Source organism: Lycorma delicatula, chromosome 8, assembly GCF_047948215.1.
Source record: "Lycorma delicatula isolate Av1 chromosome 8, ASM4794821v1, whole genome shotgun sequence".
Taxonomy (NCBI): domain Eukaryota; kingdom Metazoa; phylum Arthropoda; class Insecta; order Hemiptera; family Fulgoridae; genus Lycorma; species Lycorma delicatula.
The window spans coordinates 119,387,259-119,402,150 of NC_134462.1; the positions used below are offsets into that span (position 1 = coordinate 119,387,259).

At 27.5% G+C, this 14,892-nt stretch overlaps 1 protein-coding gene across 2 annotated transcripts in view; it reads left to right on the forward strand.

Annotated features, from left to right (window-relative positions):
- The window catches only part of LOC142329123 (uncharacterized), a 68,924-nt gene that overhangs the window by 30,572 nt on the left and 23,460 nt on the right, over window positions 1–14,892 (forward strand). For both annotated transcript variants that reach the window (XM_075373459.1, XM_075373461.1), the window contains exons 2-3: window positions 8,095–8,245; window positions 13,678–13,846. In XM_075373459.1, the coding sequence (XP_075229574.1) occupies window positions 8,095–8,245; window positions 13,678–13,846 (320 nt within the window). The remainder of the gene's footprint in view (window positions 1–8,094; window positions 8,246–13,677; window positions 13,847–14,892) is intronic.

The window sequence follows — 14,892 nt, forward strand, 5'->3', positions numbered from 1 at the left end:
TTAAACTTCTAACATTCCACGCTCCGACTCGTAGAATGTTATTTTTTAATTTTCTGGTAGCCCCTTCTTTAGTAGTCCCCATCCGGAGAAGATCCGAACGGGGTATTAGTTTACCTCCGGAATATTTTACCAAGGAAGGCGCCTCCATCATTGCTATATGAAAATGCAGAGAGCCACATTTTCTTTGAAAAAAAGCAGCTGTAGTTTTCCATTGCTTTCAGCTGCGCAGTACTCAGAGGACTGAGTGATGTTGATATGGCCGTTTAAGTCATTCTGACTCACACCCCTAACAACTACTGAAAGAGCTGCTGCCCTCTTTCAGGAATCATTCCTTAGTCTGGCTCTCAACAGATACCTCTCTGATATGGTTGCACCTTCGGTCCAGCTACTCTGTATCCCTGAGCACTCAAGCCCCCTCACCAACGGCAAGGTCTCATGATTCATAGAGGAGGTCATATTATATACCAAAAATATTCTAACTTTTTTTTCTATAAAAAGAACTCGTAAGCCTTTATTTCCTGGTGTAATTTAATTTATTTCATAATCTTTTTAGGAAATCCTTTTAAATGTACAGCAGGCGTACAGTTAAAAGGCTTATTTTTATAAAAATTATAAAAAATTATGTCTGTCATGTTTCATAACTACACCGTAGTGAAGAAGTGAGAAGATTTTTTCAATATCTGCATTTACTTCTTAGCTCTTTTGACGTAAACAGAAATGTTAAAAATCACTTATATATTTCGTACGTTCTTCCATGACAGTATTAATTTGAAATTTAAACTTTTAGTAATGACACACCAAATCAAATTATATAATAAAACATTGAAAAAAATTACTTATTAGTGATCATCCCTAGTTTTTTTTTTTTTTTTTTTTATAAATATATTGTGTATGTTTTAGTGTTAAGTTATTTCATAATGTTCAAGTATGTTAAGATTTCTTAACATTCTTTTTTGTATATTTGTTGAATAATCAAAGTCGGTTCTTGTTGCATATGTGTTTTGCGTCTGTGAAATAGTTAGCAAATGTTGTTCTTAGAAGTACTAACCACCTCTTGCATAAAATTTATTAAAATTTGTAACAGATTTTTGCTATTCATTAAAATATAATAAATTCCATATTAAATAATTATCATAAAACGTACAGTGTAGCATTCCTTCCAAAACTTATTAATATATGTAAACTTAAAAACTTGCAGTTTTTAATTCTGAAATCGATTAATTCTAGTTTTTGTATCGTTAACCTTTTTTTATTTGCTGTTTAATAGATTCAAAATTACATTTTTTCAACCGTTCAGAATAAAACGTTATTGAATTAAAGGTTTGAAAGTCTCGATCGATCAGGGCTTAATGTTCAGTATATATTAATTTTGAAGAAAAACGTTTTTTATTTAATTTACCTTGTATTTGTTGAAAACAAAGGTTAGCTTTTTTGTCTATGACTTATTCATCGTGGGTGTTGTAAAGTGAAATTACATTTATATATTTTCTACATTTCATTATGCTACAAAATGTTTATGAAAAATTAAACAAACTTTAAAAAAATTCCGTCCTAGAAAATAACACTTTTCTCAATTTTTCCCTTAATTTTGAGCGTAGAAGTTAACATTAAATAAAGTTGTTAGTAGTTATTGTTAATTTGGCTTATTTTGTGATAAAAAAATAGCAAAATACTGTCACATTTATCTGTACCAGAAATATTCTACTTAAATTAGATTTTCTTTATAGACTACAATGAAATAAATAATAGTACAAATAATAATAATGATAATAACAGTACTAGTAGCAATTTTAATAATAATAATTGAAATTAAATTAATAGATTAAGGAAAACTGTGGGAAACGGTAGTGCAATTATAAATATGTATTAAGTTAAAATAATTAAATGTACTTGTGTATTTTAAAATATCAAATGTTGTTATCGATTGTGAAGTTTTTCAGGAATAGGATTAGTCAGTCCAACTTAACTGATAGACACTTGAGTGACTGAGCTTATTCTGCAGTTATTGTTCAAGAAATAGAGTCCTTATCATTCCACAGGCAGTCCCCCGATACCAGATAACACAAAGGACCGCTTGGATTTACCATATAGATTCTGGTATCCTCAGCAAGGAAGTTTTAGTGGGAGGGGAGCAGACCTGTACCAATAGAATAATAATAATAATGTTTGTCATCATGTCATAGATTATTATTACTTTTTTTAAGTATTATACGAGTATGTTTTTTTGTAAGTATTTTAAATATTATGTCGTATGTCGAAAGTTGTGTCATGAAGGTTATTCTTACCATATTATTCTTCCAACATACGTGTACATTATATTGTGTACATTGAACATTTTATACTTACAGTAGGGAGAAAAACTGCTGGGTGCCCTATTTTGATAACATGTAAAAGTACAGTTACTCAGCACGCATAAATATTTTAATTTACTGTTTTTAATTTCTTATTTGCTATAGAAGAAGACAAAATGTTACATTGTCTAGTTTTGTATATTGCTTGTAATATCAGATAGATAATGAATCGTAATATTTAAAATAATGTATCTTGTATAAAAGCAGAATATGTTTTATACTGAATGTAGTTAGGAGGTTCTGTGAGGGTTGGTGTTGATACAGCAGTCGAAATGCTAGCGAGCAATATAATTTTTAATTTAAAATCTTACATTTTAATATATTATATAACCTTGATATTCAGCCATTAAAGATCTTTATTAATGAATTTGCCGCATATTTATCGGTATAAATATACATTTATTATGTATTTATTGGTGCGAGTAAATATATTTATTTGTATATAAATGATTTCTTTGTGTGTGGAATCAATGAAGTTGTATGTCTTCCTGAAATAATAGTGATATTCGCAGCTACAAGATTTCCTTCATTCCCTGCACCACAGATAATTAGTATGTAATAAACATCATTTGTTTTAATTTTAAAGAATGTAGCACTACTAGTGCCTTTTATACCACATGCGCATTACATATTGATATGTATTATGTCATAACTAAGAATCCTGGTGTAGATAGTGTAACAAACATACACTATAAACAATCATATCCCCTTCCCATTGTTTATGAAACAATACATTATCTATACTTGGTAGGAAGAAGTTATAGTCGTAAAAACTTTTTTTAATTAAGGCAATTTTGAAAAATATCAATGTATGTTATCTGTAATTAATTATGCAATGTGTTTTTAATAGTTAATAATAAAAATGTGCTTTTTTATTTACTTATAATCTTGCACGTCATAATAGCAGTTTTCTTGACCTTTATTGGACATTGTACTGAAAGAAATTCTCAGTTCTCATTTGCGATATGGAATGTAACAAATGTTTTGCACATTTTTGTCATATTTTCACTTTTTTACTTCCATTCAATTAATGCTCTTGAAAATAAATTGAATTTAATAAATATTTTTAGGAAAACAGGAAAATACTTCATTCATTCATCCTAATTTTTGTTATTTTTCTGTGATCAAACCCTTTTAAAAGCGCTAAAAAATTATAACTTACTTATTTCACTTCTCCTATTTTGTTTTTACAAATTATTATTATTATATATCAGCACCCCATAACTTCTTTGTACGCCTATTGAATTACATATACACATTTTTTTTAAATGAAAAGTTCATAAAATTTTATTTCACCAATAACTTCTGATATTTTTTCATTTTTTTTTCTTTTATTTTGTTACTGAATTATTATTTATCATAATTTTTTTACTATCAGAGATTAACCATAATTATTAATAAATCAATATATTTAAATTAAAAAAAAGAAAAGGAGATGAAGTCTGATTCGAACCGATGTGCCTTCCCTTGTAAGATCCAAATATTTCATTAATTAAAATTTCATTTTTTCTGTAACTTTGGAACCGATGAAAAAAATCCCACTTATGATATATCGTTGAAAAGCTTTCAATGAAGGCTTATTACTGCAGTTAAGAAGAAGTCCAAAATCCAAATTTTTTTGCATTTTGGGCATTTTTTGGACACTTTTGGTTCAGTCAATTGCAATGAAAAAGGGAGGTGCACAACTAGATGTTACAACAGTTCTAAATTCAGAATTTCAACATCCTACGCCAAATCGTTTTTGAGTTATGTGAGATACTTACAAATGTCACACAGAAACTAGTCAAAAATGGATATTTTCATTGAAATCTGAAAACCAATTTTTCGCGATCACAATACTTCCATTACTTCATACAAGGAAGTAAAAACAAAACAAAGCCGTGATACAAATAATTTCTTTTACTCCCTCCCCTATTTTTCTTTTTCTTTTGTTTAATTTTATTTATCAAGAAATTATCAAATCTTCATTTGCTTAATATCTGTTGTGATTTACATATATATATATATATATATATATATATATATATATATATATATGTGTGTGTGTGTGTGTGTGTGTGTGTGTGTGTGTGTGATTTATATATTTGATTTATTTTTTATTACATTAGTAATGTAATCATTCTATAATTTAATAATTAAATGTCTTGTTTTCATTATTTGCTAGATTTTTTCTTCCTTGTACGAAGTAAAAGAATTAGTGTGATCACGAAAAATTTCGGTTTTCAGGTATCAACGGAAATATCCACTTAGACCATCCCTGAATCCATTTTCACTAGTTTCGGTGTGACTTCTTTACATATGTACGTACATACGTATTGCATAACTCAAAACGATTAGCCGTGGAATGTTGAAATTTTGGATCTAGGACTGTTGTAACAGTTCGTTGTGTACCACCTCCCCTTTTGATTGCAATCGACTGTACCAATAGTGTCCAAAAAAGCCAAAAATAAAAAAAAAATGGAATTTCAATTTTTTCTTAACTGCAGTAATAAACCCTCGTTGAGAGCTTTTCAGTGAAATATCAAAGTGGTACTTATTTTCACTGGTTCCAGAGTTATAGCCAAATAAAACTTTAATTAATGAAATATTTGCATCTTACAAGGAGAAGGCAGATCAGTTCAAATCCGACTTCATTTCCTTTTTTTTTAAATTTAAATATATTGATTTATTAATAATTATATTTATTAATAATATATTAAAGTTAATAATTATTAATTTCTGATTGTAAAAAAATTTTTGCAATAAATAATAATTCAATAATAATAAAAAAAGATCAGAAGTTATTAGTGAAGTAAAATTTTATGTACTTTTAAAAATGTGTATGTAATTTAATAGGTGTACAAGGAAGTCATGTTGTGTCCACATCAGATTTGTTTAGCTATGTTGCATTAAACAAACATTCTTATCATTGTAATTAGTCATTCATGACTGTCCTTAAGAAAACAAATCTTTTATCTGTAAGTAAGTAATCGTACAATAATTGTTTAACTAAAATTTCTATTGTTCTCAACATAAGCTTTGCTGAATCCCTATATATTTTTTCTAGTTGTAGTGCAACCCCGTGTATGTACAGTCATTAATAAAAGGTGGATGTGAATTCTATAATGCTTTTAATAGGTACTCTAAAGATGCTAGGTACTCTCAGATGTTAAGGTCCTTAAGAAAACAAATCTTTTATCTGTAAGTAAGTAATCGTACAATAATTGTTTAACTAAAATTTCTATTGTTCTCAACATAAGCTTTGCTGAATCCCTATATATTTTTTCTAGTTGTAGTGCAACCCCGTGTATGTACAGTCATTAATAAAAGGTGGATGTGAATTCTATAATGCTTTTAATAGGTACTCTAAAGATGCTAACAACCACCAAAGAGGTTTAATTTATTAAGAGTTGTAGATTAGAAGATGAGTTTTTCAAGTATCTTTTTCACCTAGAAGTTTTAATATGAACTTAATGAACTAAAAAAAAAAAAAAAATATTATTAAGATTGTCACCGTACTCTGATTAGTCAGCTAATTTTGTGCCTAAAGTAAATAATTTTTATTCTTTACAAAATAATGTAACATTTTATTGAATAAGATTTTTATTTCAGATTATTAATTATTTATGAACGACTGCATTTTTCAGTACCTACATCTCTACCATTAATCAAAAGACATAGGGTTGGTAGTTTAATTTGATTAATATAATTAATCAAAGTTTAATTTGATACTTTGATGTGATACAAAATTCTGGAAATCAGTGAAGGTGTTCCTTAAGAAACCCTGTTATCTCAGGTGGCTTTTAACTGTCTGAAGTAAAAGCAATTTATTGTACCGTATGTTTGAATGATTGTTACATAGCCATGGTTCTCTTGTAATCACTGCAAACTGTGATCTTCCAGGGAATTTTGACTAGAATGGATGCCTCCTTCCTTTTGAAGTACTCCTGAGGGCTGATTTGTTTACTGTGTTTTGTAATCCCACTATAGATGGAATCCTTATCCATCCGATTAATTATTTCTCTTAACTTTGATGCTTTCCTTCTTGGTGATTTTTATTTATAGATATCTGTTGGATTTTGTATCACAGTTAGGGTATGTGTAACGAATACCAACATGTGATATAATGTTAACTAAACCGCTGACTGTATGAAATATTAATGCTTTTTTTTTTTGTTAAGTGTATATTTAACACAAGTATGCCATATCCAGTGATTAATTATTAATAGGGATTAAACTTTTGAAGTGTTTCAAGTTGATTTTGTCTTGTCTTTATATGAACTGTGCATGTGGAACTGCTTTTAGGATACATAAAAAACTTACATGTACCACATGTAAATATGTTTACAAATATTCATCATCTGCATTGAAATAGCACTATACTTCAAATAAAGCAACAATTTTTCAGCTTCTTATTGTATTATTCAATACAGTGTATTTTCTTGTGCTATTATGAGGTTGTATACCCACCTTTCTCAGTAAAAGAATTCATATCCAGATTTATGCATTCTTTGTATTATTTAGAATACACTATCCCACCTTCTGTGGTAGGACTATTATGAGGTTCATCTATTGACGATCAGAAAGTATCTAGAATTCAAAAAAAAATTGTTCATATCATTAATTGCATCCATCCATGACATTAATTCAAGCCCAGCTGTAAACATTTAAACGTATTAACATTTTTGAGTATTTGTTTATATATCACCCTTTAACTCCAATGCATCTATACCTATATTTTTATCTGAAAGTCATAGAATTAAATTACGTATTGTAGAGATGAATTTTCATTTCTACTGGACAGAACTGCTGTTTTTGGAAAAACCTTGTTATGCAGGTTTAAAATATTATAATAAATTTTCCGTAAGCATCAAAAAATTAATTCCATCACTTTCAAAAAGCATCTGTTGAGATTTTTTCAGGAGAAAAGTTATTTAATAAATGAATTTTTGACTGCAATAGCAATTGTAATTGTCAATCAAGATCAACAACCATAATTGCTAATAATCTTAATATTAATATATACCTAGATATATATTTTATGTGAACTATTAGTAAGAAGATTTAAAGGATTTGATGTTCTGTACTGTGATCACTGATCTTGCAAACTACTGATAAAGCACTCTGTGTTTTATAATTTTTATCTATGTTTAATAATTGTATTTTGAAATTTTTTTTTGATTTCTCTAGTTTATGTTTTATTTTTATGTATTGTATTTAAATTTTGTACATGTTTGTGATGTGTTACCTATGTTTTTTGTGCAACAGCAGAAATCAAATTTAAAAAAAAATACTGTCTGTGTCTTTAATCCAAAAGGTTCTGAATTCAAATTTCAAGTCAAGTTTATATTTTTTGTACATAAAGTCAATTTCTCTTCATAGAAAAATTAATGTAAGTTTGCGTTTGTATCTGTAAATGTTTGTTACTGAAAATGGACCTGTTTTTGTTAAATGAATGAATATATACCATATTGGTCGCACCAATAATTACGCACCGCACCGTAATTCACGCACCTGAATTTTTAAGCAATATTTTTTAAAAAATATTCAAAATAAAATATTCGGTCAATTAAATAGCAATTACTCACAGATTATCACATTCTAGTATCATTACGAGCCTATGTGAAATCATTTCCTCATGTAAATCATGCGCCTACTTTTAGATAAAAAATGTAGATCAAAAAAGTACTTGAATTGTGCGTGTAAAGATGGTAATAAATAAATATTTTATGTGAATATGTGTCAATTTTTATTATTTTTACAGGATACTGTGGAAATGGATTCATCGATGTCAAGTCTTAATTCCGATAAGAGACATGGAAAAGGTTTAAATGTTTTTAATGCAGCAATTTTTGTTGCTGGTGAAATGGCCGGTAGTGGAATATTGGCTTTACCTAAAGCTGTTGTTGACTGTGGTAAGCATAAATATTTTCATAGATTTGTTTTAAGTCAAATCGTTTAAAAGGATAAGATTTTGTTTATTAATTGCATGCACTGGAATCATTGTTAAGAAGTCAATTTTGTTTTTATATAATAATTTCTAAATTTTACACGTTTGTTTACGGTGAAAGACTAAAAACCTTACCTTATCTGGGATAATTTTTGCTTCAAGTCAATCTTTTTGTTGAAAATGAGATCTATGTATATTCAGGTTACTGAATGTGGTGATTGAATTAGGTTTTGAAGGATCTTTATTGTTGTTAATGTGTTCAAAAATTGAATATGATATTTATACATATCATTTTTATATTATAATCTTTTTATTTATTTAGGATGTAGTTTTTATTGTTTGTATGTTGCTAGTCCTTTTTTTAGTGTTCTAAACACTTATTATAATAATAATATACAGCACATAACATTCTATAAGCTAATAGAATGCATTATAGGTTTCTTCTTTTTATATTGAACTTATAAAGATTTAACTTTAGCACATTTGTATTGACATTAACAAAAAAAATTAGTGTCTGCAAAAAGCTGTCAACAGAAAAATAAGCTGCTATTCAAGGCCATTTGTGATAAATTATTTTATCAGTTTGTAGTAAAGGATATGTGTAATTCTATCGAGGAAGGAGGAAGCAGGAGATTAGATCTCTAGTAAGTAGGAAATTATTCAGTAATTAAAAAAATGTGTATATTCATTATTAGGAAATTCAAGTCATTAAAGTAGATCATTAAATTTCTTTGAACAATCATTTATTTTCATTAATTGACCTTTTATTAATTTTCATTTTTATTAATTGATCTGGTTCATCCAAGTGATTCCTCAAGTTCATAAAAGGGATTCATCTTCATCAGATGGTTTTTGTTGAAACCATTCTGCTTATGTAGAAAAATAAACCTACACTATTGTAACTTGATTCAGTTTATTTTATAAAACTTGAATCGGCTAGTCGGTCAATGATTCACATTGAAGCCAATGTGAGAGGGAATACAGCATCATACTCGCGTGAAAAATAATTGGGTAACAAATAAACTCTTATTCGTACATTATTTGTGTAAACATTTTGTTGCAGCCTCCTGTGTTGAACTGTAAAGATGTAATAATTGATTTTTTATTCATAACTTTGTTATGATTCTGATTTACTACTTGCAAACTTAATATTTAGTTTTTTCTGCAATGTTTTCCAATTTCATTATCATGTGCTGGTTTTATTCCATATATTAAGCAGATTACTTATATCACCACCGTTTCATCTGAATCTTTGATCTTCAAATATCCTCCATTTTTGACTTCATTTGTTAGCTTTTATCTCTTCTTCAGTTTCTCTATTCACCTTATATTGTTAATAATCTTAAAAAATCAGAACTTGTCTGATTCAATTTATATCATTTTTTTTCTTTTCTTTTATGTTCTTGGGTATGCGGATGGATAAAAAGATTGGTGGAAATAAAAAATAACAGACCATTACCAGAAATGAAACTCAACCAGCCGATTTAAAAGCCAGCATACTAATCATTTCACCATCTGCCAAAGTCATTGTCATAATTTCATTACAGCTCAGTATAGAGCAATATGGTTGTGCATTCTCTAAAATAATCAGATTAATTACCACATAACCTACATAGACCATCATGATTTATCTCTCGATTTTCTTTTAGAATAAACTATGAAAATTCATTATAATTCAGTCGTATTATGTTAATGATTATTAGAATTGTAATAATTAATTTAAAACTTTACCTAAGTCATTATTATTTTAGATCTTGTAATCTTTGTTAATATTAAAAAGATAACTAGGTTTTAACTGATTTATTATATACTTCTTAAATGCTTGTAAGAAATTTGTTTTGAAGATATATATTTTTTTGTATACTAATCTGTTTAGTTAGAAAAACGTTATAAAGAATAAAAATCAAAACTGATTGATTGTATCATTGATATACGAGTATATTATTCTATACAATTAAATTAAAACTGACATTGCTACATATGTTCTTATCTTACCGTACATTGTTCTTATCTGTTCATTTGTGTAAAATACATGCAGATTGGCATGTGTACATAATTTATATACTATATGTACAAAAGATTTTCATAATTTAATATATATAATAAGTGTGACATATGTTTATGAATTTTACATTTGATCTGCCAAATGAGTTTAAAATAATGAATAAAAAATAAATAAATAAAAATTATTTTTTTATTATTAATTTTTTCACTGCAATAATTGTAATTTTCATGATGTGGCCTGGTGTTATTTTTTAAGTGTTTTTTCTTTTAATTATTACTGGTAGTATGTATTTAAAAAAATTATAATCTGTTATTATCTGACAAATATATAATGTAATTATTGTGTAAATCATTTATCACTCAGAAGCCTGTTTTCGCAACAATGCTACCATCAGCAGTTACAAAATTAATTTTTTGTTGAAACTCTAGAATTATGGGTTAAATAATCAGTTTCTCTCTTCTTCAGAAACGTGTTCTGCAAAAGTTTTTTTGTCAGTTAATTTGATGCATTATCCTTCCCTTATTGTTATGTGCTAATCTTTTTAAGTTAACATAACTATTATATCCTACATCAGCTATTGCCTCTTGTATATTCCATTCTATCTCTTTTTTTAGAGTTTTTGTTCTGTATACATCCAAATTAACTTAACTTGTCAGTATAAATGGTCCTCTAACCTAGTACATCTCTTCAGAACATTCTGCTACAAATTTTTCAACTCTTCTATTTGCTTTAGACCTCTTCATTTTGTATTTTGAATCGCATCTAATTTTCAGTGTCCTTCTGTCACACCAAATTTTAAGTCTCAAGTTTTTCTTTCTCCTTTTCCTCCATGATTTGCTACCATAAACCACTATATTACATACAAATATTTTTATGAATCTTTTTCTAGTTTTTAGATCAGTATTTGGTACCAGTAGGTTTCTTTTCTGCATTTAAACTCTGCTGGTGCTATTCCACTTTTGATGTCTCTTTTACTTCATCCATCTTTTGTTGTTTTACTATCTAAATCCTTAATATTGTATTAATTGTGTTATGCTATTTTAATATTTAATTTCTTATTAATGCTCAGCCGGTCACATTTACTTCATTTTTATTTTATTAGTTTTCAAGTTTAATATTTCTCCTATCAATAAATTTATGTTGTTCAAAATTGTTGACTAAGAATAATGTGATCAGCCTATCAAAAATATGTAACTTTTTTCTTTGCATACTTTTCTGACTTTAAACTTAATCATCACTCTCTGTATTGATTCTTCTATGAGTATTACAAGTTGAGACTAATATGTATAGCTTAAAATGTTGTAAGTTTTCCATTTGTTAACATTCTCATACAAATAGTTACTTAAGTATCTGCTACTGACATGTCATTGGCATATTCTTAAGGAAATATTTGAAAGAGAATGTTTATCAATATCTTTTAAAATGACTTTTCATTTGACTTAAAATTTTCTGTGATATTTTGAATTTAAAAAAATGTGTTTTGGATATACGCTTACATACCTGTTTGATTGCAATTAAATTGTCCTTCAGAAAATTGTGGTGTACAAAGCTACAAATGACTTGAAATATTAGGCATAACCAAATCGAATAGTAAATTGTGAGACCACAGATAAAGTTAATCAGATAGTCTAAATTTATTCATTTTAAATTAAAAATAAGTAAATAAATTATAAACAATAACTAATCTTTATTTGATAAATAATTTCTATAATAAAAAGAAAATAATTTATAATATTAAAATGTGAATAGGTTGCCTATTGGCATGAAAAATTTCAGTCTTAATATGAAAGTGTTGTAATTTTAAACTTTTTAAACAGTAAATAAAAAAATTGTGTTGTGCTATTTCCAAATAATAATAATAATAATAATAATTACTGAAGATATACAACTAATGCAATAATTTTTTAATTAATACATTACTGTAAAGAATAAATATTTTACCAATCACAGTTTAGCAGAATAAAGTGTTCTTAAAACCAATAAAAGTGGTGGTTTAAGTGAAGTATTTCAAGCATATAATTGTTATAGATTCCTGGCTAAGAAATCTTTTGACTAATTTTTTGACAAAATATAAAAATTCTTTCAATCGGGCCTTTCAGATTTGTAATTATTTCCATTACATGATGGTCTAATTCTTCATTTATATTGAAGGCAGCTTTGAGTTTCTTCTTTCTTATATGTTTTTAGATTGTTTGAAATAACACAAAAAAATAAATCTCAGTTGTTATTCTCTAACCTTTATCACCTACGTGGCTCTCTTAACTGACTATTAAAAAATAAATAAATAAATAATATGTAAATAATAAATAAATAATATGTGGCTCTTGTCCCTTAACTGACTATTGTATTTTGTTTGTAAGTTTGTCAGCGATTCTGATCAGCCAGTCAAAGTGCATGATCATTACCCCGCTGTAGCATATTCTCCTGTTGTGAGCAAAGGTCTCTCAATTTTTTTTTGAAAACTTTAAGATTTAATCTATCCTTTTTTATCAGTATTATGCCTATGAGTTTGGTATCATTGAACTCCTCTACTGTCCTTTTAAAGGCAGTACAGATTGTATATAGTTTTAGTGAATCATTCTGTGAATAATATTAAGAAACAAAACATACGTATTATTCTTAAAATATGTTGTATGTTAATAAAGTTAAAAAAATTATAGATTAAAATTTAAAGAAGTATAGGGAACTCCATCTCAACTGCACTACTGATGGAATGATCGATGTTGAAAACGTAGGTTATATAAAGGATAATTTTAATTCTTACATATCGCAAATTTCAACTGTTCTTGTAAAACATGCCCTATAGTGTAATACAGTTATTAAATTTAAGATACAGGTTGTTGTAAGTTTCAACAACATGGTGATAATGGTGGGTGGTTGTGGTAATAATAATAACATTTTATTCACAAAATATATATGATTGACTGTTCCACAAAAATATCATCTGTAGACCACAAATTATGTCACTGATAATGTAATCAAAGTAGATAATAAATTAGATGTTACTAATTAAAAATTGCAACAGAAAGAATCTAAACGAATAGTATTCTTTAGAAAGAATGGTATTCTGCTAAAGGCATGTCAAAAAAGGAATAAAAAATCTTTCCACATTGAACTACGGAACAACAAAATATTTTTTTAATTGATGTTAGAAATTTGCGTAACCTTAAAATAAATAATAGTTTTATAAAATTAGAATTTGTTAAATAACCATGTGATGAACTTTTTGTATATATATTATGGTGATGAGTTTTTAAATCTTATGTTTTTTAAAGCATTCAAATGTTTATGTCAGTTCATATTTTTAAATCTCTAAAACAACTCTAATGTATGTGTTTACAAGATATATGTACATGATATGTTATAAATAACTTTTTTTCTTTTTGTTTCAGGTTGGATAGGCCTTGTTTTAGTAATTGTATTTTGTTTAAATGCTGGTTATGGTGGTACAAGATTAGGTCGCTGTTGGGCAATTCTTGAAGAACGTTACCCAGAATATCGAGGTTCAAGTCGAAATCCGTATGCGACTATTGCTTACAGAGCAGTTGGAAAATGGGGAAGGTAATCACAAGTTATTAACTTATATAATTTTTACTAAGATTAATAGTTTAGGTAACAAAACGCTCTGATTTTTATTGTTATATTTTGTGTTGAATGTGCACTCTTTTCCTTGTATTTTCTTTCAAAATTTGGGTTTATGTTGTATAATACTAATAACACTGGTCAACATAAAATTTGGAACTGTAAAGGGAGTAGATGTTCTATATAGTATTTTATAAGCTGAATCTGAATATGTATTTTGAAACAACCCACCACGTAACGTTCTTAAGTTATAACCCCTTAAATTTATTTGTACCATCATTTGTGGAACAAACAACAAATAAGTTAGTACATCTGTATGTTTGCTTATTCACATCTGATTTATATTGTGATGCATGTGTAGACCTGTATTTGACACATTACAGTCAAATGATCACTTCATGTCAAGCCATTTATAAACATGTCAGTGAATCAAGTAATGAGTAATTCAACTTGATGAAATTTTCTCCAGTATGAGTTCAGCTCTTGTATGACTTGCTGTGTTCTTTAGTTGTGGTAGTGGTTTTATCATACACATATTATAAAGATTGTTTCAAAAGTGATGCCATAAGTTTATTGAAAGATTTTTATGACAGAACAACTTTTGGTATTATTTTATTGAATATCAAGATTTGTTAAGTTGTGTGTGTGTTTCACGCTGTGTTTTATTGCAATCCATTGTGAAACAATTTTATAAAATATTTTAACTGATTAAGTATTTTTATAATTAAGTATTTCTGTAATGTTTCAGTTTACTTTTCATTGAATGAAAGTAAACTGAAACAATGAAAAAATTTTACAATTTACAACAATAAACAATTTTACAAAGAATAAAAATCAGTCTTGTAGAAATTCTCCAAATATTCTTTGTTATGTTTGCGGAGAATTCACCACTTAAAGTCAATGAAAACCAGTATCGAATCTGCTGAAAACTGCTTATAGACATTATTTTGACACTTCCTTGGGAGACCAGGATAAATCTTGGGCTCCACATATAGCATGCACACAGTGCTACGTTAAACTAACCC